Source organism: Dendrobates tinctorius, unplaced genomic scaffold, assembly GCF_039654945.1.
Source record: "Dendrobates tinctorius isolate UK_male_01 unplaced genomic scaffold, ASM3965494v1 ptg000276l, whole genome shotgun sequence".
Classification (NCBI taxonomy): domain Eukaryota; kingdom Metazoa; phylum Chordata; class Amphibia; order Anura; family Dendrobatidae; genus Dendrobates; species Dendrobates tinctorius.
In genome coordinates this window covers 2204479-2227020 of record NW_027361943.1, presented here as the reverse complement: position 1 = coordinate 2227020, position 22542 = coordinate 2204479, and the positions used below count along the sequence as shown (strand labels likewise).

Below are 22542 nucleotides of genomic sequence, written 5' to 3'. Positions count from 1 at the left end.
CTTCAGACTTCATAATGCCATGTACACGGTCAAGCAGTCCAGTGCCAGAGGCAGCAAAGCAACCCCAAAACATCAGGGAACCTCCGCCATGTTTGACTGTAGGGACCGTGTTCTTTTCTTTGAATGCCTCTTTCTTTCTCCTGTAAACTCTATGTTGATGCCTTTGCCCAAAAAGCTCTACTTTTGTCTCATCTGACCAGAGAACATTCTTCCAAAACGTTTTAGGCTTTTTCAGGTAAGTTTTGGCAAACTCCAGCCTGGCTTTTTTATGTCTCGGGTTAAGAAGTGGGGTCTTCCTGGGTCTCCTACCATACAGTCCCTTTTCATTCAGATGCCGACGGATAGTACAGGTTGACACTGTTGTACCCTCGGACTGCAGGGCAGCTTGCACTTGTTTGGATGTTAGTTGAGGTTCTTTATCCAACATCCGCACAATCTTGCGTTGAAATCTCTTGTCAATTTTTCTTTTCCGTCCACATCTAGGGAGGTTAGCCACAGTGCCATGGGCTGTAAACTTCTTGATGACACTGTGCACGGTAGACACAGGAACATTCAGGTCTTTGGAGATGGACTTGTAGCCTTGAGATTGCTCATGCTTCCTCACAATTTGTTTTCTCAAGTCCTCAGACAGTTCTTTGGTCTTCTTTCTTTTCTCCATGCTCAATATGGTACACAAGGACACAGGACAGAGGTTGAGTCATCTTTAATCCATGTCAACTGGCTGCAAGTGTGATTTAGTTACTGCCAACACCTGTTAGGTGCCACAGGTAAGTTACAGGTGCTGTTAATTACACAAATTAGAGAAGCATCACATGGTTTTTCGAACAGTGCCAATACTTTTGTCCACCCTCTTTTTTATGTTTGGTGTGGAATTATATCCAATTTGGCTTTAGGACAATTCTTTTTGTGTTTTTTCATTTAAGACAAATTAAATGAAGATAATAATAACAAAGAATTTGTGTTTGCAATAATTTTCAGGAAGAAACTGAGTATTATCTGACAAAATTGCAGGGGTGTCAATACTTTTGGCCACAACTGTACCAGCACAACAAAAATCAAACATATGACTCTAAATAAATTTATTAATTTATACATACTAAAGAGCCTCTTTTATAACTTTAAGGGGTTCACTCCCCAAAATATGATACAGGGTTATATCAAATTACCACACCCATGATCTCCCATTGATAATATAGTATAGCAATGTGATCCTCTCTATGATCCTAGAGGACCTGAACCGGAAGTACTCCCCTGGTCCTGACCCGGAAGTGCAGGTGCTAACGCCCTATATCAGACCGCCCCTTCCTATGGTGGGGGCCTGAGTATCGTGTTGCTTCCCTGCATGGCTGCTTGATCTGCTCGGTCGCGCTCTGTATTCTGTGCCCCTGCACTCTGCCCTGTAGTGCTTCTCTGCACACGCTCTGTGCTTACCTTGCTTTGCCTGCCGGATGCCTGGAACCTGCCGATCGCTGCCAGAGATCATAAGCCTGATGACTGTGGCCTGATGTCCGGAGCTGATGTCCGCAGCCTGATGCCCTGATCCTGTCGATCGTTGCCAGCTGTCCGGAGTCCGATGCCATCGAGCCTTGCTTGTACCTAGGCGTGCCATCTAGCATGTACCATGCCATGGACCTTGGCGTGCCACGCACGCACCGTGCTGTGACTTCATGTTATCACTTCTTGCACCTGATGCTACCCTGAGTTTGCCTTAATGAAGATACCTTGAATTCATGTCTTGTCTTGTTTCCTGCACGTCCTTTGTTGTCAGACACTCGTACTTAGAGTCTACCTGAGCCGGCCGTCTGGTTCCAGCAGTCAAGGTGGCTCACCCCCTTGGTCTTGCCCCTGGCACTCCCTGTATAGGGGGTGGTTCCTCACAAGGTTAGCTCGCCCTAGGTGGGTGGGTGCCACGACCCAAAGGGTCCACCCCAAAGAAAACGACTCAGCGTAAGCTGACTCCGTCACAGAATACTCAGGCCATGGACTCTGCTGGTACCTTGGCCACTGTTCTGATGAAGAATCAGACCCGGCCCATGTCCTCCGAACTCGCTTGGAAAATGGCGGTACCTCGGCCACCGTTCTGATGAAGAATCAGACCCGGCCCACGTCCTCTGAAGTCACTTGGAAAATTGTGGCAGCCAGAGAAAGAAGACTTCCTTGTCTACTCGCGGTCCTCCCCACTGGATCCTCGTGTCTTCATCTGCAGCTCCTGTATCTTGACCGGAGCAGGTGTCCGTTTCAAGGTGGCGGATCAACGTTGTTAGGAATGGCTTGTACTAAAACTTTGGATTTTGCCAAATAATTTTTTTTCCAGCACCGGTAAGAGGGGGCTTAAGGAGGGGGGTTCTGTCATGCCCGCCATGTCTGTTATGCCACATGAACCCTGGAGCAGTGTGCACTTGCACCGAACTATCATGCCCGCCATGTCTGTTATGCCGAATGACCCCTGGAGCAGTGTGCACGTGCACTGAACTATCATGCCCATTATGTCTTATGCTGCAAGATCCCTGGAAGCAGTGTGCACACGCACCTCGTGACTGTTGTGCTGCAAGATGCCTGGAGCAGTGTGCACGCACGCCTCATCTCATGGCTGCCTGCCATTGCCAGTGCGCAAGTGTGTTTTACCTCATGGCTACACGCCGTTGCTGTGTGACAAGTCGTCTCTGCTCTGCCTGCAGCCATTCTTTCTGTGTTCCTGGAGACCCTGATCATGTGACTTTTCCTATGTTCCAGCACAGTCAGATCCAGCTATCCTCTCTGTGATCCTGGAGACCCTGACCATGTAACTTTTCCTATGTTCCTCTCTATGGTCCTGGAGGACTCTACCATGTGGTCCTCTCTATGGTCTTGGAGGACTTGACCATGTGATCCTCTCTATGATCCTGGAGGATCTGAACCGGAAGTCCTTCCCTGGTCCTGACCCGGAAGTGCAGGTGCTAACGCCCTATATCAGACCGCCCCTTCCTATGGTCGAGGCCTGAGTATCGTGTTGCTTCCCTGCAGGGCAGCTTGATCTGCTCGGTCACTCTCTGTATTCTGTGCCCCTGTACTCTGCCCTGTAGTGCTTCTCTGCACATGCTCTGTGCTTGTATTCTGCCTCTTGTCTCGTGCCATGTCTTGCGGTGTCTTTTGTGCCATGTCTTGTCTTGCTATGCTTTAACTTGTAGTACTTCCTATGTTCTCTGTCTTTGCCTGTTTTTGCCATGCTGTGTCCTTGCTATGCTTTGCCTTGTAGTACTTCCTATGTTCTCTGCCATGCCTGTTTCGCCATGTCTGGTCTTTGCTATTCTGAGCCTTGTAGTACTTCTCATGTTCCCTGTCTTTGCCTGGTTTTCCTTACTCTGTCTTCTGGTGCTCGCTAGCACATTCCATGTCTAGACTCAAGGTCCTGCCTTGACCTGGCTCTGGGCTTCGGCCTACGCTCTGCTGCTAGACTCTGTCCTATGGTGCTCTCTAGCACATTTCCTGTCTAGTCTCAAGATTCTCCCTTGACCCGGCTCTGGGCTTCGGCCTACGCTCCGCTGCTAGCCCTATACTCTCTCTGACCCGGCTCTGTGCTTCTGCCTATGTTCCGCTCCTTGTTCTGTACTTTGCCTAGCCTTGCCTTGCCTTGTTTCTTGCCTAGCCTTGTTTCTTCGTGTGCCCTTTGCATGCGCCTGGCCTTCCCTAGCCTCCTGTTTGTGCCTCAGCCATGCCCGCCCTAGCCATGCCCGCCTGCTTGTGCCTCAGCCGTGCTCGTCGGCCAGTGACAGCTGTGTCGCCTGTTATGACTCAGTCGGGTTCGCCTCAGTCTTGCCCATCTGTCTGTGGCTCAGCCCGGCCAGCTAGCCAGTGCCTCAGCCATGCTCTCTGTGCTTCCTTGCACCCATGCTGTCTCTGCACTGTGCATTGCGTGCCCTCTTAGCACGCGCAGGCTATCGCCTGCTCCTTGGCATACCTCCCTGTGCTTCTCTAAAAAGTACGCGCAGGTCTTGCCATGTACCCTGTCGTGCCCTCTTGCACGCACAGGCCCTAGCCTGAACCCTGTCGTGCCCTCTTGCACGCACAGGCCCTAGCCTGAACCCTGACGTGCCTCCTAACATGCGCAGGCCCTTGCCTTAGCTTGAACCCTGGCGTGTCTCCTAGCACACGCAGGACCCTGACTTGAATCTGACCCTGGCATGTTCCTCTGCGCGCGCAGGACTATGCCTTGTACCCTGACCCTGGCGTGTCCCTCGGCACGCGCAGGACCTTGCCTTGGATCTTGAACCCTGGCGTGTCCCTACACACGCACCATGTCTCCCACTTTGAACTTTGAACCCTGGCGTGTCCCCTACACATGCACCGTGTCTCGTACTTTGAACCCTGGAGTGTCCCCTACACACGCACCTTGCCTTGCACCTTGCCCTGGACCCTGGTGTGCTCCTAGCACGCACCCTGCCTGGAACTTTGCCTTGGACTTTAGCGTGTTCCCTAACATGCACCATGTCTGGAGCTCTGTCGAGACTCCTTGCCTGAACCCTGCTTTGCCTGCTGGATGCCCTGAACCTGCCGATGGCTGCCAGAGATCGTAAGCCTGACGACTGCGGCCTGATGTCCGGAGCTGATGTCTACAGCCTGATGCCCTGATCCTGTTGATCGTTGCCAGCTGTCCGGAGTCCAATGCCATCGAGCCTTGCTTGTACCTAGGCGTGTCATCTAGCACGTACCATGCCATAGACCTTGGCGTGCCACGCACGCACCTTGCTGTGTTTTCCTGTTATCATGTCTTGCACCTGATGTTACCCTGAGTTTGCCTTAATGAAGATACCTTGAATTCACGTCTTGTCTTGTTTCTTGCACGTCCTTTGTTGTCAGACACTCGAACTTAGTGTCTACCTGAGTCGGCCGCCGGTTCCAGCAGTCGTGGTGGTTCACCCCCTTGGTCTTGCCCTTGGCACCCCCTGTATAGGGGGTAGTTCCTCACAAGGTTAGCTCGCCCTAGGTGTGTGCCACGACCCAGAGGGTCCACTCTAAAGAAAACGACTCAGCGTAAGCTGACTCCGTCACACCGATGCTCTGAGGGAGCAGTTAACAGCATCATGGGCCTCCAGATGAACTCCTTTTACAGGAGGGAAATGCGTCGAGGCGAGACTTTATCAGCGATGAGCTAAGTTTTTTGTACTTATTTTTTGCTGATCTTTTTTCTTGGGTATAGTGCAATAGGAGAACATGAGCAATATGAGCTGTGTTGATAATGGCTTATTTTTATGGGAGCGGAGGTGATAATAATCAATGCAAATGACCTTGGAAACGGTTGATATCTGTATCTAAAGGAGGTCACAATTTGTATATTGTGGATAAGTGATAAGAGTCCGGTTCTCCCATTAAATTATCATTTGCCATTATTTGCTGTTATAACCCTGCTTTTTGGATTTTTTGTGAATTATCACTTGTTTGTTTTTTTTGGAGGATTTCGTGACAGCAATTTTCAATCATTGTCTGTTTTGTTTGTAGGCCTTATATACCCCCTTAGTGTTATTTCAGAGGGTGAAACAGCTCCGCTGTTAGGCAGGGTTATCTTTAAATAGGGACCGTTAGTACAGTATAGTATCTTTTCCTCCACACTTATTTTCCCATTAAGTAATTGTTTATCCGGCTACTGGTTTCACCCTTTTCACATTTGTGGTGGTTTTGGGCGTGGGGTATCTATTTCTGATTGTGATTTATTGAACCCAGCCATCTGTTGTTCCTGAGTTTTGGTATTCCATACATAGAACTTGACGTATGTGCACACGCTGCGGATTCTGCTGCGGATCCGCAGCGGATTCGGCCCTGCGGATCCGCAGCAGAATCTGCTGCGTTGTACAGTACCATTATAACCTATGGAAACCGCAGTGCACAAGGTGCGGAATTTTCCGCGTGGTTTTTATTGCAGTTTCCAATTCGCAGAAAGAATTGACATGTCATTCTTTTCTGCGGATTCCGCTGCGGCTTTCCATCTCCTCCATTGTAGAGGTGATAAACCGCAGGGCAAACCCGCAGGCTAATCCGCAGATAAACTGCAGGTCTTCTGACCTGTGGATTTACCTGTAGATTTTGCAAAATCCGTGCAAAAAAATCCACAGACCAATCCGCAGCGTGTGCACATAGCCTAACAGGGTGAGCAGGGACAGCCGCCGTGGAGTGGGGGCGCCATTTGCGTTCCAAGAGGGTGCCAACCTCCGCTGTTAGGCAGGGGGGAGTTGTAGGGCCCTATAGGGATAATTAAGAGTATTTATCCCCCACCTGGCATTGTGATTTATTATATACATCCATGAATAGCCTGATTTTTTTTTTTTTTTTTTTTAAATATGATCAGCATCTTTTTGTGCCTCTTATTTGTTTCCACCTGTACACTCTTCCAAAAAAAGAATCACAATTATATAGAATCCAGCACCAATTTATGTTCACTTAATAAAATAGATTGTTTGCCCTCAGTAGGAAAAATAAAATATCAGTAATAAAAACTCTACCAAGAAAGAGGGTCACTTATAATATCTTATGATATATGTACAGTTGTGGCCAAAAGTATTGACACCCCTTCAATTCTGTCAGATAATACTCAGTTTCTTCCTGAAAATGATTGCAAACACAAATTCTTTGGTATTATTATCTTCATTTAATTTGTCTTAAATGAAAAAACACAAAAGAGAATGAAGCAAAAAGCAAAACATTGATCATTTCACACAAAACTCCAAACATGGGCCAGACAAAAGTATTGGCACCCTCAGCCTAATACTTGGTTGCACAACCTTTAGCCAAAATAACTGCGACCAACTGCTTCCGGTAACCATCAATGAGTTTACAGTTTACAATGCTCTGCTGGAATTTTAGACCATTCTTCTTTGGCAAACTGCTCCAGGTCCCTGATATTTGAAGGGTGCCTTCTCCAAACTGCCATTTTTAGATCTCTACACAGGTGTTCTATGGGATTCAGGTCTGGACTCATTGCTTGCCACCTTAGAAGTCTCCAGTGCTTTCTCTCAAACCATTTTCTAGTGCTTTTTGAAGTGTGTTTTGGGTCATTGTCCTGCTGGAAAACCCATGACCTCTGAGGGAGACCCAGCTTTCTCACACTGGGCCCTACATTATGCTGCAAAATTTGTTAGTAGTCTTCAGACTTCATAATGCCATGTACATGGTCAAGCAGTCCAGTGCCAGAGGCAGCAAAGCAACCCCAAAACATCAGGGAACCTCCGCCATGTTTGACTGTAGGGACCGTGTTCTTTTCTTTGAATGCCTCTTTTTTTCTCCTGTAAACTCTATGTTGATGCCTTTGCCCAAAAAGCTCTACTTTTGTCTCATCTGACCAGAGAACATTCTTCCAAAACGTTTTAGGCTTTTTCAGGTAAGTTTTGGCAAACTCCAGCCTGGCTTTTTTATGTCTCGGGTTAAGAAGTGGGGTCTTCCTGGGTCTCCTACCATACAGTCCCTTTTCATTCAGACGCCGACGGATAGTACAGGTTGACACTGTTGTATCCTCGGACTGCAGGTCAGCTTGCACTTGTTTGGATGTTAGTTGAGGTTCTTTATCCAACATCCGCACAATCTTGCGTTGAAATCTCTTGTCAATTTTTCTTTTCCGTCCACATCTAGGGAGGTTAGCCACAGTGCCATGGGCTGTAAACTTCTTGATGACACTGCGCACGGTAGACACAGGAACATTCAGGTCTTTGGAGATGGACTTGTAGCCTTGAGATTGTTCATGCTTCCTCACAATTTGGTTTCTCAAGTCCTCAGACAGTTCTTTGGTCTTCTTTCTTTTCTCCATGCTCAATGTGGTACACACAAGGACACAGGACAGAGGTTGAGTCAACTTTAATCCATGTCAACTGGCTGCAAGTGTGATTTAGTTATTGCCAACACCTGTTAGGTGCCACAGGTAAGTTACAGGTGCTGTTAATTACACAAATTAGAGAAGCATCACATGATTTTTCGAACAGTGCCAATACTTTTGTCCACCCTCTTTTTTATGTTTGGTGTGGAATTATATCCAATTTGGCTTTAGGACAATTCTTTTTGTGTTTTTTCATTTAAGACAAATTAAATGAAGATAATAATAACAAAGAATTTGTGTTTGCAATAATTTTCAGGAAGAAACTGAGTATTATATGACAGAATTGCAGGGGTGTCAATACTTTTAGCCACAACTGTACATGCATCTGTCCAATGTCCATATCTCCAAACAGGAAAGCAGGAAAGTGAGCAGCTTCCATAAATGTACAGAAAAGAATCTTCAGAAATACAGATTATAATAATAAATATCATAAATTGGTTTCAATTAGTTTAAAAAATGTATGTGACTCATTCACTTGAAGAAAAATAAATAAAAATATACCTAAAAAGTGTATTGGATAGTTTAACATAATGGATTAGAGTAGAGTAAAGAGTCTACCTAGTTGTGGTAGAGGTTTCAAAAATCTTTTGTCCAAAACTAGAGCTGCTGGCTGTTTATATGATATGGTGTTCAGTGGGAACTGTTAATGTATGCTTGGGGAGGACGTGGTGCAGAAGTGGCGCTTTTCTAAGAGTGGGTGAGCTTTCCTATTTTTTAGTGATGCCATTATCTTTCTTAAGTTCAGTGCTGAGGAATAAGTGGGTGATGCATAAATGATGTACAGTTTAGATTACTTTGTATTCTGATGACATGTGACCTCCCATATCTGAATTCTCTTTGGTTAGCACACTCTTAGTGATAGTCTTAATATATTAAAAGAGCATATTTAAGAAAAAGTCCCATTCCCATGGGAAAAAAAATATATATATATATATATATATATATATATATTTTGCTATTCTTTTTTAAATTACTTGAAAGGTGCACTTACCTTTATTTTTACTGTGCCTTTATCTGAGAAAAGAAAAAAGAAATTAAGTCTGTGTAATGACTCACTGGAGATTGTTGTGCAGGAAAAATACAGCCCATAGAGATATAAGAAAGAAAATCTAAAGTTTTGCATTTTAAATATTTCCTAATTTTAAGGAATTGTTCAGGCTCGGGAGAAAAATTTGCAGATACTCTATGTGACTGCAGAGTGCTAAATCGTGTTAGCATGCGGCGCGCACATTGCCATGACTTCCTGGTATTCCCTATGTGACTACAGTGACATGACCACATGTGTACATGCTGTCTAGAACAACCTGGCTTGTCTCAATAGAAGTCAATTGAGATAAGCCAGACATGTCTACGCAACACATGACTCAAGTATGCAAAACGCATACATTTGGTCACGTGACTGCCCACTCCAACCAAATACCAGGGAAATATATTCAGCATACTTTTGTTCTAAACCTGGGCAACCCCTTTAACTTCTATAGGAATGCGAGGTAAGGGACCAGATAACGGGAAATATAAACTGTTTAATTGTGTGGAACTCTAACGTAGTAACTCAGTACACTTTGGTCACATACTAAAGCAGTCAGAAAGTTAAAAATGTATTAAATTGCTTAATTACTAAACCTTCCTGGCACCAATGTGGTCAGAAAAGATCATGCACGTCAGTTAAGAAATCTCATTTGAAAAGCATCTGTCAGTAAGCTGTCTATATCGGCATGTAGGTCATAGGAAGCATAATAACATGATACCTTGATAGCTGCGATCCAATGTCTTATTCCAGAGAAATCCACATTCTCTTATATGTAAATGAGCTGTTCCAGGACTATGGGTTGGACACTGATCTGCAGGAGAATCTGCCTCTAGAGATCATTATACAGTCATATGTTAAAGTTTGGGCACCCCTATTAATGTTAACCTTTTTTCTTTATAACAATTTTGTTTTTTGCAACAGGTATTTCAGTTTCATATATCTAATAATTGATGGACTCAGTTATATTTCTGGATTCAAATGAGGTTTATTGTACTAACAGAAAATGTGCAATCTGCATTTAAGCAAAATTTGACTCCCTGGAGTAATAAAGCTGTGTGCCGGTTAGTGCTGAGTCTGTATAGCACTAAGAATTTAGGCCCATATGAGGCATATGTGCGCAGTGCTAGGGCATGCCGGGCTAGACGCAGTATCCGCTGCTCATCTGAACTCTTTGTTCTCTATCTCGTTATTATAATTTGATAGCAGTCGGCAGACTAACGAAGGCCGGTTGTAGGCCGAAACATCTCTGAGACTGCATAAAAATAACACTTCATCTTTAAAGGATCTTTCAGTTGAGTGCCATGTTCCTTTATTATTAGTCGTTGCCATGGTGACCCGATGTCGTCATGACATCCGGGTCACGAGAGCTAGCAAACTTGTTAGATCATGCTCATAGCATGATGTAGTAAGTTTGTCGGTGCAGCGCTGACAGTTTGTAAAGCATAGGAATGAAAAAAATTGAACAAAATGTAAAATTCTGAAAAAAAACAAATCAAATAAAAATATATTATATACATAAGTTAATTTTTTCATGAAAAAAAAAGTACACATATTTGGTATTGCCGCATCCAGAATGACCCGACCTATAAAACTTTCCAACTGGTTACCCCTGTTAGTGAACACCGAAAAATAAATAACTGGGTACAAAACGATGCTTTCTCATCATACCGCTGAACAAAATGTTGAACAAAATGCAATCAAAAAGATGACTGTAAATAAAAAGCTATCGCTGAAAATGTCATCTTGTCAAAAAAAAATGCAAAAAAATTTGGGTCTAAAGTAAATTTTTTGTGAAAAAAAGTTAAATGGTTTAATAAACTTCTTGCATGTGGTTTTGAGCACCTTGAGGGGTGCAGTTTTTAGGAAGGTATCAATTTGGGTATTTTCTGTCATATAATAAAGTCACTTCAAATGTGAGCTGGTTCCTGAAATGGTTTTGCAAATTTTGTTGAAAAAATAAGAAATCGCTGTTCAAATTTTAACGCTAATAACTTCCTAACAAGAGAAAATCATGTTTCAAAAATTGTGCTGATGTAAAGTAGACATGTAGGAAATGTTATTTTGTATGATGTGAAGAGACTGCAGGCATGTAGGATGCAGTAACGAACTGTACACAGACCAAGGGTGGAAGGGGTTTATTATACAGTAGAAACTCCATGCAGGGAGAAAACATAGGGATAATATTCCCTAATACAGCACAAGGCTAATGGGGATAACTTAAGGAACAGGGACAAGTAAAGCCGACAATACAATAAAATGTAAGTTATCACTCAGGTGCCAGTCATGGTTGAACTTCTGTCTGTGACTGGTGCTGTCTAGATTGCATTGCAGTGGGGGCTGTCACAATCCTGAGGTAAATGATGTAGTATCTTTTGACATTGGCGGTGTTCTCCCGTGGTCCTGACGATGGCGGCGAATCCTCAGGATCCTGATGCGGGTCTTGGGTCCAGCAGATGAGGTTATGAAGAGGGATGCATCCTTATCCTCAGCGGTGAGTGTCTCAACACTACGGAGATTTGCAGCACTGCCCAAACATATTTTACAATGGGCAGCCCGGTTCGCTGTGCTGAATCGTCACACGCCTAAGTCCCATTCACGGACCTTGAGTCTCATGGTCAGTACTGTCAGTGGGGGCTGCTGTGGCAGCGTTGTCGGCTGTGTCAGCGGTCTCAGCGAGAGCAGTGATGTCGGCTGGGACAGCGGTGTCTGATCAGTACTCAGTCGACGCTCCCCTGTCAAAGCGCTCTGCCGTCACAGACTCTGCTCTGCCCAGATGCCTCTCAACTGATTTTACCTCACAGGCATCCCGTGCAGCTCTGTCCGCTTAGCCACGCCCCCTTTTCTCAAACACAGAGTATGGTCTGAAGTCTCAAGCTTTCTACCCTGCAATATAGGTGACAACCCCGACGGTTCCGGACCCTTCACGGAGGAGACATGCCTAGTTAGTTCCGTCCCCTTACAATGAGATATCTCTCTGATTTAAGGACATAAAAATTAAAAGCTTGAAAATGGCTACATTTTCAAAATTTTCGCCAAATTTCTGTTTTTTATTCGCAAATAAACGCAAAGTCATATGGATGAAATTTTACCAGGATCATAAAGTACAACAAAAAAACAGTCTCAGAATCTGTTGGATCCATTGGAGCCTTCCAGAGTTATTACCACATAAAGTGACACTGGTCAGAATTGTAAAATTTGGCCTCGTCAGGAAGGTGAAAACAAGCTTGGGGGCTGAAGGGGTTAAAAATAATAATTACTATTAGGGCTAGTTTCCATATTTTAGGGTGATCTGGCAATTTTTCCTTCAGACAAGATACAGAAACGCCACAGAAACTGTTGCCTGGACTGATTCGAAAGATTCGTAATGCATCGTTCCAAATCATCTGACACATCAGTTATTGCAATGGGCTGGTTATAGGGCCGGATAATGTGATAAAGTGGTTCTTTACCTCCTACATTTGACTAATTTTATATACAACCTCTATACATGACTTAGGCTACTTTCACACATCAGGTTTTCGGCGTCAGGCGCGATCCGGCGTCGTGCCGGAACGCCGGATCCGGCAAATGTTTAGTAAAACCTGATGTGACGGATCCGGTTTTCTGCCGGATCCGTCTTTTTCTTGACAGACAAAACCGGATCCGTCTCATCCGGTTCATCCGTTTTTCTATCCGTTTTTCGACGGATTACGCCGGATCCGGTTTTTAAAATTGACCCTTGTGGCCTTCCGAACGGGATTGGCTACTGGAAAACTATATATAGCATGTTCCTACAGCCCTTCTTTGACAGGTTGTAGAGGAGAAAGTGCAGGTTGGAGAGAAGAGCAAGTACTGGCGAAGATGGATGTTGTCATTGGAAATATTTTGAAGAATTTGGCGGATTTTACAGCGGAGGCAAATCGTTTGAGGGTGATTGTTCTGGAGAAGGAGAGAGCGAGACAGCAGCACATCAGGCATCGTAGACGACGTTTGTGGATCCACCCCATCACAGCCAAGAGAATGACGCGTGGGGTCTATTCTACACTATGCATGGACCTTCGACGAAACCCGGATACATTTTTTGGATATGTTAGGATGAAAATGGAGAATTTTGATTACTTGGTGGAGCGCATTGCACACCTCATAAGAAAAGCGGACACCTATTGCCGCTTCTCAGTTTCACCCGCAGAGCGTCTGATGGTGACTTTAAGGTAAGCCACATTTATTGGATGTGATCGCATCAGAGCACACTTTCACTGCAATCTTGTTGGTGGTAATTTGTATCTCCAAGTGTTATAGGTCAGTTTTGGTATGTAATGCTGTGATTTAAAACTAATTTATTGTTTGTTAATTCCCCACAGATTTCTTGCAACTGGAGAATCCCTTTCGTCACTGCATTTCCAGTACAGACTCGGGATTTCCACCATATCTGGAATTGTGAAGTACATATGCCGTGCACTGTGGGACTCCTTAGCTGAAGAGTTTTTACCAGAGCCCACAACAGAGAGGTGGATTGAAATTGCTGACAAGTTTCAACAGATATGTCAGTTTCCAAACTGCTTGGGCGCTGTGGACGGGAAACATATCCGCATTGTAAAGCCAGCTGGATCGGGATCAGAATATTTCAATTACAAGAAATATTTTTCAATTGTCCTCATGGCCATCGCTGACGCGGAATACAAATTTATTGCGGTTGATATTGGGGCCTATGGCCGCTCCAATGACTCTCAAGTTTTCAAACTGTCTGCCATGGGGCGTAAACTGTATGGAAACACCTTCCAGTTCCCACCACCTAGACCGCTGCCGCAAACATCTGGTCCACCTATGCCATTTCCACCTATGCCATTTGTCTGTGTAGGGGATGAAGCCTTCCAGCTGTCAGAACACCTTTTGAAACCGTACTCTAGCAGAGGATTGACAAGACCAAAACGCATTTTTAATTACCGCCTCACAAGAGCAAGAAGAATGGTTGAATGTACCTTTGGTATTCTGACAGCCAAATGGCGGGTCCTATTGACTGCGATCAACCTCAAGACAGAAACTGTGGACGAGGTGATCAAAGCGTGCGTGGTACTCCACAATTTTGTTATCTGCAAGGAACCCATTTCCATTGAGGACACCTCTGAAGAAACCACCTTGCAAGATTACCATGACATTACCACTAGAAGTTCTGTGACGGTTTCAGTAATGAGGGACAATTTTGCACTATACTTTATGTCACCTCAAGGCAGAGTACACTGGCAGGATGACAGAGTGTGAAAGATTTGTGCCCTAACCAAACTTGTGTACCTTCTGTACCAACAGTATATACCTTTGCCAACCAAAGTTGGCTATCTTGTCATGGTCTCTATTTTTAGCTTTAGGCCACAGGTGTGTACCTGGTTGTGTTTTATGCAAAGTATTTCACCTTTTAACAAAAGTTGTGTACATTGTTAGGAAATCACCAACAATAAACACAACTTTTTAGGTGAAATACTTTGCTTCAAACACAACCAGGAACACAACTGTGGCAAAAAGCTAAAATTTACCCACAGTTATATACCTAGTTTTGAATACCATTTCACCTTTTAAATACCCTGTATTTAACCTTTTTCGCCGCAGAAAGAAATGACAGACAACCAGTGTAAAATAATTTAACTTTTATTGAAAAATGTTTTTTTTAGTAAACTTTTTTAAAATTTTAATAAACATGTTTAATAAAAATTTGAAACTATAAAACTGAAACCATAAAACTGGTCATTTTTATTTAAATACACACATTATAATTCGGTGTAGTGTGTGGTGGAAATACTGCTGTAGGGGCTGCGGGACACTTCGACACTGGGAGTGTGGAGAGAGGACTGGGATCGTGGTGGGGAAGGAACAGTTAGAGGTGAAGGTGTGGAAAAAACTACAGAATGGGTGGACATGTGGGAAGCAGAAGAGGTGGTGTGTGGTGGAGTGGAGGGTTGGGCAGGGACTGTAGGAGCAGATGATGTTGATGGCAAGTTGTATGGGGAAGGAGTTTGGTACGGGACAGGTTGCTGGAAGTGGGGAGATGTCTGGTACGGGGCAGGTTGCTGGAAGTGGGGAGATGTCTGGTACGGGGCAGGTTGCTGGAAGTGGGGAGATGTCTGGTACTGGGGAGGTTGCTGGTACTGGGGAGTTTGCAGGTACTGTGGAGGTTGCTGGTACTGGTGAGGTTGCTGGTGCTGGGGAGGTTGCTGGTGCTGGGGAGGTGGATGGTGCTGGGGAGGTGGATGGTGCTGGGGAGGTGGATGGTGCTGGGGAGGTGGATGGTATGTAATAGGAGGGGGAGGATGGAAAGTGGCTGGAGGTGGATGGTATGTAATAGGAGGGGGAGGATGGAAAGTGGCTGGAGGGGGTGTAGATGTAATAGGAGGGGGAGGATGGAAAGTGGCTGGAGGGGGTGTAGATGTAATAGGAGGGGGAGGATGGAAAGTGGCTGGAGGGGGTGCAGGTGGAGGAACTACTGTGGTGGGAGGAGGAGGAGGTTGGGAGGTAACTTGCTGGAGAGCAGCGTGGCATGAATGCATTACATGCATCTGCTGGGCAGGAGAGAGCGTTTCCATGCGCTCCACAACAGACCTGAAAAAGGTGTGGTTTGGCGAAGATCTTGCTTCTGAATGCATGGTTTGCAGAAGTGTCTTCACCTCCAGAATGCTGGAGTTGATCTGCTGATAGCCTGCGGAGATTTGCTCTGACAAGACTTTTAGACAGTTCGGGAAAGATGCATTCAGATGCAAGAACTCTGGCGCATAAGTCTTTTCCTGACCCCTCTGCCGCTGCCGCCCAGTACCCGCAGGTGTACTAGAGGTGGCAGGGGCAGAAGGGTGGGGTAAAGGGAAAGCGATCTCCTCACCAGCAGCTTCATGTAATATAGGCGGCCACGATGCTCCTGTGCTGGTGGATGGGACAGATGGGTCGAATGTGTGGGAAGGCTGGGAAGGTGCAGATGTACCGGGGCGGTCGAAGTGTCCCTCGGTGCCGGCCTCCTCAGGGATCGCCTCAGAAGGGTCCAATCTTGCCGGCTCCCGAGTGCTGCTCACCGTGCTGTGGAATAAAGAGAAAAAAAAACAATTAAAATACTGACATGGTATGGCCCTGGCTGAAAAAAAAATTTACATCTAACATTTTTTTTCACATGTGGTGTGTAATATTTACCTTCTGGTGACCATTGTTTCCCGGAGGAACGACAGGGCTTCTGCGTACTTGTACTTGCTCCTGCGTCCTCCAGATCCACTCGGGGCCCGCATCTCTTTATTGAACTCCTTCTTGAAACGATCCCTCACAGACCGCCACCGATTCACAATTCTGTTCCCTGAAACGAGAAAGGAGTGGTTAGTATACAACATCAGTGTTTCCCAAACTCCAGTCCTCATGGTCCCCAGGGGTCATGTTTTCAGGATTTCCATAGTAAATAGAAATCCTGAACACATGATCCGTGGGGACCACGAGGACTGGAGTTCGGGAAACACTGGTTTAAATCAAGCAACCGGTACTGAATATACTTACGCTCTGTAATCTGGGCCCGAACATCGAGGTCCTCCCAGCGGCCCACAAGGAGCGAACAGATTTCCTCCCAGAGTCGTCGGGTAACGATCAGGTCAGCGTGGCGGCGGTCAGCCATATTCCAGAGCGGCTCCCTTTCTCTGACGAGATCGATGAGGCGGTCCACATCAATCCCTCCATCCTCAACGTCAGAGTCGGGAGCACGCTGTGAAGGCTGTTAAAGAAAAAGACAAAAATAACATAATTAGCCTCCACAAAAGAAATGAAATAAAAAGTGCAAAAAAACAAAGCAAAAATATTTATACTTACACGCTGGTGACCGCCGCGTTGCTGTCGCCGACGACCCTGGGAGGCACTGCGAGGACCTCTTGGCCAAGCACCAGATTGGGAAGACTAGAGAAGAAAACAAAAAAAGTTATGTCTTTGGATGTAGGCATTTGTTTGCTGTGTGTGGTCTGCAGAACATTGTTTTCTATGTGTTGTGTGTAGTGTGATGTTGTGTTTCTGCGTTTGATGCAAAAAACTTACCAATTGTGAGCCCACTCCAGGTGTCTGTCCACCCCTTCCTTCTTCTTCTGGGAGCTCCTCTTCATCTTGTGATTCCTGTTTTGAAATAAAAGGCCATGAATAGACATATATTACAGAGAAGATGGATTTTGGAAATAAAAACTTACCGTCAAACGCTGACGATGCGAGGGAGGGCTCCCAGAAGATGATGTGCTGTCTTCCTGGTGGCCACACTCCATGCCTGTGGGTGGTGTTCCAGCTGCTGCCATTGCTGCTGCTGCTGCTGCTGCATCTATTGGGCGGCTGTTGAATAAAGAGAAACAAAGGGCCAATGAATATCTTGATATTCAATAGCCCTAGTTTGGAGGAATGGGTGATTTGATAATTACCGTCTCTCATCTGCTGCTGGACTCCCCTCCCGTTGTTCAGCATGCTGCTCCAATTGGGGTGGTGCTGATGGTGCTGCTGCAGATGTCTCCTGCCTTCTCCTGCGCCTGGTTGCTGTCTTGGGTGGCATGTTGGGTGTGGCTGTGGGTCCCACTGTCTTGCTTTTATATATGTCTTGTGGGCAGAGCTACTGAGCATGCTCAGACCAAAAAACCGGATCCGGCCGCCGGATCAGGCTTTCGCCGGATTCGGCGCATTGCGGCGCTCATAGGCTTTCATTGTGTGAAAAAGCCGGACGCGCCGGATCCGGCGTGTCCGGCTTTTTCGCCGGAGACAAAAAACGTTACAGTAGACGTTTTTTCCAGACGCCGGATCGCGACACATTGCGACACATTGCCGGATCCGGCGAAAACCGGATGAAACGCATGGCCATCCGGCGCTATCCGGCGCAAATGCAAGTCAATGGGGGGGAAACCGGATCCGGCATTCCATTTCGCCGGATCCGGTTTCTGTCAAAACCGCCGGATCGCGCCTGACGGCGAAAACCTGATGTGTGAAAGAGGCCTTAACCACCATCTATTTTCCTCCTAACTACATGCTTGCCTATGCTTTGGTCTAATTTTTAAATACCTATCGAACCAATCATTGTTGTCTGGTTAATAAATACATACTGTTAAACAGCTAGGTTAATCAGGGAGTCTATCCTCTTGTTTCTCTTTTGGAACTGGACCATGACCAGCATGTTTAATACTTAGTTGATTCCTATACAACCTTGCTTGTTGCCTCCAAAACTTGGTCACTAGGACGAGCGCCCATGTGACATCAGTTGCCCTCATAATAACAGTAACTGAAGGTCACTTCTATCTTCTTCTTTTAGATACTTAACATACCTGCTTTGATATGATGATAGAACCTAATTAGGTCTTATGAGGTCGTAATTTGAGAGAGATTTTTCCTCCATTTATTTTCATTAATAACCCATTGTTGGTTACTCATTGATGTTAGGTATGATCATACGGTACTGTGGGGGGATGGCCTTGGCTGAAATCCTATTAGTTTACTTCCTGACAGATAGTTTCATTAATTTCCATACCCATTTTTCTTATTTATGTTCATCACCCCTTTTCTTTCACATCATGGATGTATATAGTTTAATGGAACTTTTTATGGATTTCGTGCACTGCTTGACATAACACACCAAAGCTGTATATCATCCCCTGAGGAAGAAGTAATTTATACTTCGAAATGCGTTGGGAAATGAATAAAACATCGATCTTTTAATGCACAAGTACTGGTGTGTTATGTCAAGCAGCACACGAAATCCATAAAAAGTTCCATTAAACTCTATGTTTCGGCGGTCACTGGCTTGACCTTTGGATGTGCAGCAGCTGACTGCTAATTTCATGCGCTATACCTCTCCTATATCAGGTGAGTAGAATTTTAAATCTTTTTGTACCCTGTTTATCGGATAAGACCCTATTTGCGCTTCTCTCCGTTCCTATAGTGTGAATTAGAACATCATGGATGTAAACCTATTATTATGTGCTATAGTGTCCCCCAAGGGGTTAATTTGGTTTACTTAGGTAAAGGTAGTTCATCTTTTTAAGGATTACAAGTTTTGCGCCCCTACTCTCACCTTTCCCCTTATTTTAGGGAAGAGGGATCAAACGTTGTCTAGTTTTCTTGAATGTCAAGGGTCCACCCCATGGCTTACTTCATCTCACACGTCTCTCCGAGTATCTTTCCAGATTACCTATGTCACTTATTGCTATTCTAGCACTCTCTCTTTCTATTTGTCTAAGATTTTTTTCTTTACTCTCTTTGTCTTTATTCAATATCTTTTCACTAATTCTTATCACCTACTTATTCTTACCTCGGCTTATTTCTCTGTTTCTCTATTTTTTATAACTATTAACACCCCTTTTGTCCCAGCACCCCCAGATCTTTTTTTATCCCAATACCATGTTAATACTTACTACTTTAACGCACACAAAGCTTTTCATAGTCCTGAGTAAAGTTCAATCATGTTGAACCTTTTTAAAATAAAAAAAACACTTACACATTGCATTAACATAAGAGATGCATTTAAGTGCAGAAAAACATTCAAATTAGCTAACCATTGGTTTCCAATTGCCTATCATAGTTTCTCACCTTACCCAAGCATCTTCATTTTCCACTCCTTGCTTTGGGAATTTGAGGAAACCGACATTAATGTGGTGAGATGGATGCTTCTGATTAAGGGCCATATAACTTATTCACCTTTGCCTTGTTTTATCGCTCCAATTCTAGCAAAGTTTAGGCTCTAGGATAATTTGTCAATCAATTAGATGGCTTTATTGAAGGGACACTAGTTGTACTAGTTGTGTTGGAGAGGGCGACGTTAACATGACCTGTGACTTGGCTATGGATAACTGTTTGTAGCTGTCACGCTGCAGCACTGCAGGTAAATGCAAACTCCACTAGATGGCAGCAGAGAGGAGAGAGGGCTGAAATCCTGCTCAGAGCAGACAAGCAGAGCAGCAGCGAGGCTACCACCAGGTGGCAGCCGAATAGTCAGACAAGCCGGATCGATACCAGAGAGTAGCGTAGTACCAAGGGGAATCCCAAACATACAGTAGAGTCAGAGGAGCACCAAAAGGTCAGTACCGGTCGGTAGCAGAAGTACCAGAAGGAAGAGACAGAATCAGGCCAGATTCAAAGCAGAGTCGAGTACCGGGGAATCCAAACAGACACAGGGACACACAGAGTCGGGATGGGTAAGAGAGGAGTGAACAGACACGGGCAAAGACTGCTAAACGCAGGTAGGAAATATAACTGGCACTGCCTGCAGGATGCAGCGCAGAGAAATAGCAGACCCGACACCGGAATGAGGCAGAGAAAGTTAACCCCTGACATGACCAGGAGAGACAAGACCCAAAACCCGGTCTGGATTATGACAGTACCCCCTCTCAAGGTGGGGCCACCGGACCCCCAGGTTTCCCAGAATAACGTGCATGAAAAGCCCGAACCAACCGATTAGCATGGACTGATCATGCCAGGACCCAAGATCGATCCTTAGGACCGTAACCCCTCCAATGTACCAAGTACTGAAGCAAACTGAGAACTATCTGAGAATCGACAATACATTCAACTTCATACTCAGTTTTTACATCCACAGAGACAGGAAGCGGAGGGGGTGGGGACTCAGCAGAGGAAGGTATAAATGATTTAAGAAGGGACTTATTGGGGATACGAAGCGACGGAGGTAAGTGTAAACAAAAGGCAACTGGGTTGACAACCTCAATGATCTCCTAAGGACCAATAAACTTGGGACCCAGCTTAATGGAAGGAAGTTTCAGATGTATGTTCTTGGTAGACATTTTGTCTCCTACCAGAAACTTAGGTCCTACAGATCATCGCTTATCAGAAAAATATTTCTGTTTGCCTGAGCCACTCCAATGTTCTTTTGGACCGCCCTCTAATCCTCCCCAACCATTGAATCAGCCCCTGGACACCCCGAATCCAGACTGCAAAATTCACCAAAATGGGGATGAAAACCTTAGTTACAGACAAAAGGGAGAGGTGCCAATGGACTGGTTAAACCGATTATTAAATGCGAACTCAGCCACGGGCAACGAGGAACACCAATCGTTAAGCTGGGATGTGGCAAGACACCGCAAAATCTGTTCTAGTGACTGATTGGTCCTCTCCGTCTGGCCGTTGGTCTCGGGATGGTAGGCAGAGGAGATGGTCAGGCTAATTCCCAATCTCTTACAAAACGCCCTTCAAAATTTGGACACGAATTGCACCCTGTCAGACACCAAATTCAGAGGCATGCCATGCAACCGCACAACATGCTCAATAAACAACTTAGATAGTGTTTCAGCGTTAGGTAGCCCTGTCAACGGAACAAAATGCGCCTGTTTGCTTAATCTGTCAAACATTACCCAGATCACAGTTTTGCCATTGGAAAGAGGGAGATTAGTGATAAAATCAATGGGCAAATGAGTTCAAGGTCTATCCAAAATTGGCAATGGCACCAATTCCCCAACTGGTCGGTTATCGGAGACTTTAGCACGAGCACATGTATCACAAGCAGACACAAACACGGTGATGTCAGAAGACATGGAGGACCACCAAAACATTCTAGCAATAGCTGTCCAGGTGGCCGCAACTCTCGGGTGTCTACTGAGATCAGATTCGTGGAACTCCTGCAGTACCCTCAACCGATACTGAAGTGGGATGAAGAGCTTGTTATCAGGCAATGATGGAGGAGCAAGTGACTGAGCCTTATGGATTTCAAGTTCCAATTCAGAAGACACCCCAACCATGACCACCCAATGCTGAAGAATGGAGGAAGAAGGTTCGGGAGGACATATTGGATCCAAGCTCCGAGATGAGGCATCGGCCTTGACATTCTTGGAACCAGGCCGAAAGGTGATAGAAAAATGAAAACGTGAAAAAAAGCGATCACCTCGCCTGTCGGGGGGTTAAAAGTTTGACAAACTCTATGTAAGACAGGTTCTTATGGTCCGTAATCACCGTGATCCAAAGAACAGCCCCCTCCAAAAAATGCCTTGATGCTTCAAAAGCCAATTTTATGACTTTTATACCAGGAAAGATCTTTGAACAAATTATTAAATAACATGTATGTAAGTACCTGGATAAGAATGAAGTGATTAACCAGAGTCAGCATGGGTTTGCAACTAATAAGTCATGTCAGACTAACTTAATTTCCTTCTATGACAGAATCACTGACTGGAAGGATCAGGGAAATGCTGTAGATATAGTATATCTTGACTTCAGTAAAGTATTTGACAAAGTATCTTACACCATCCTTATTGAAAAAATGACTAAGTATGGAATGGACAAGGCAACTTTTATGTGGATTCATAACTGGCTTAGTGATTGGACCCATAGAGTGGTCGTAAATGGCTGCACATCCAGTTGGAACAATGTCTCAAGTGAGGTACCACAGGGTTCTGTCCTGGGCCCCCCTGTATTGTACAAAACATCTTTATTAATGATTTAGATGAAGGAATTCAGGGTACACTGATTAAATTTGCTGATGACACAAAGCTAGGAGGGATAGCTAATACTAGAGAAGTGAGAGAGGGTTCAAAAAGTATTATTACACTGGAGAAGTGGGAAGCAACTTACAGAATGGTTTTTAAAAGGGAAAATGCAAAGTACTACATCTGGGCAGTAAAAATGAAAAAAGCATATACAGAATGGGAGGAATAGGGATAAGAAACAGCACATGTGAAAAAGACTTGGGAATACTAATAGATCATAAACTGAACAGTCAATA

At 44.9% G+C, this 22542-nt stretch overlaps 1 protein-coding gene across 1 annotated transcript in view; it reads right to left on the bottom strand.

Moving 5' to 3' along the window:
- The window catches only part of CPAMD8 (C3 and PZP like alpha-2-macroglobulin domain containing 8), a 357262-nt gene that overhangs the window by 253926 nt on the left and 80794 nt on the right, over positions 1 to 22542 (bottom strand). Inside the window, exon 3 of the mRNA XM_073559839.1 lies at positions 8829 to 8851. Within this exon, the coding sequence (XP_073415940.1) occupies positions 8829 to 8851 (23 nt within the window). The remainder of the gene's footprint in view (positions 1 to 8828; positions 8852 to 22542) is intronic.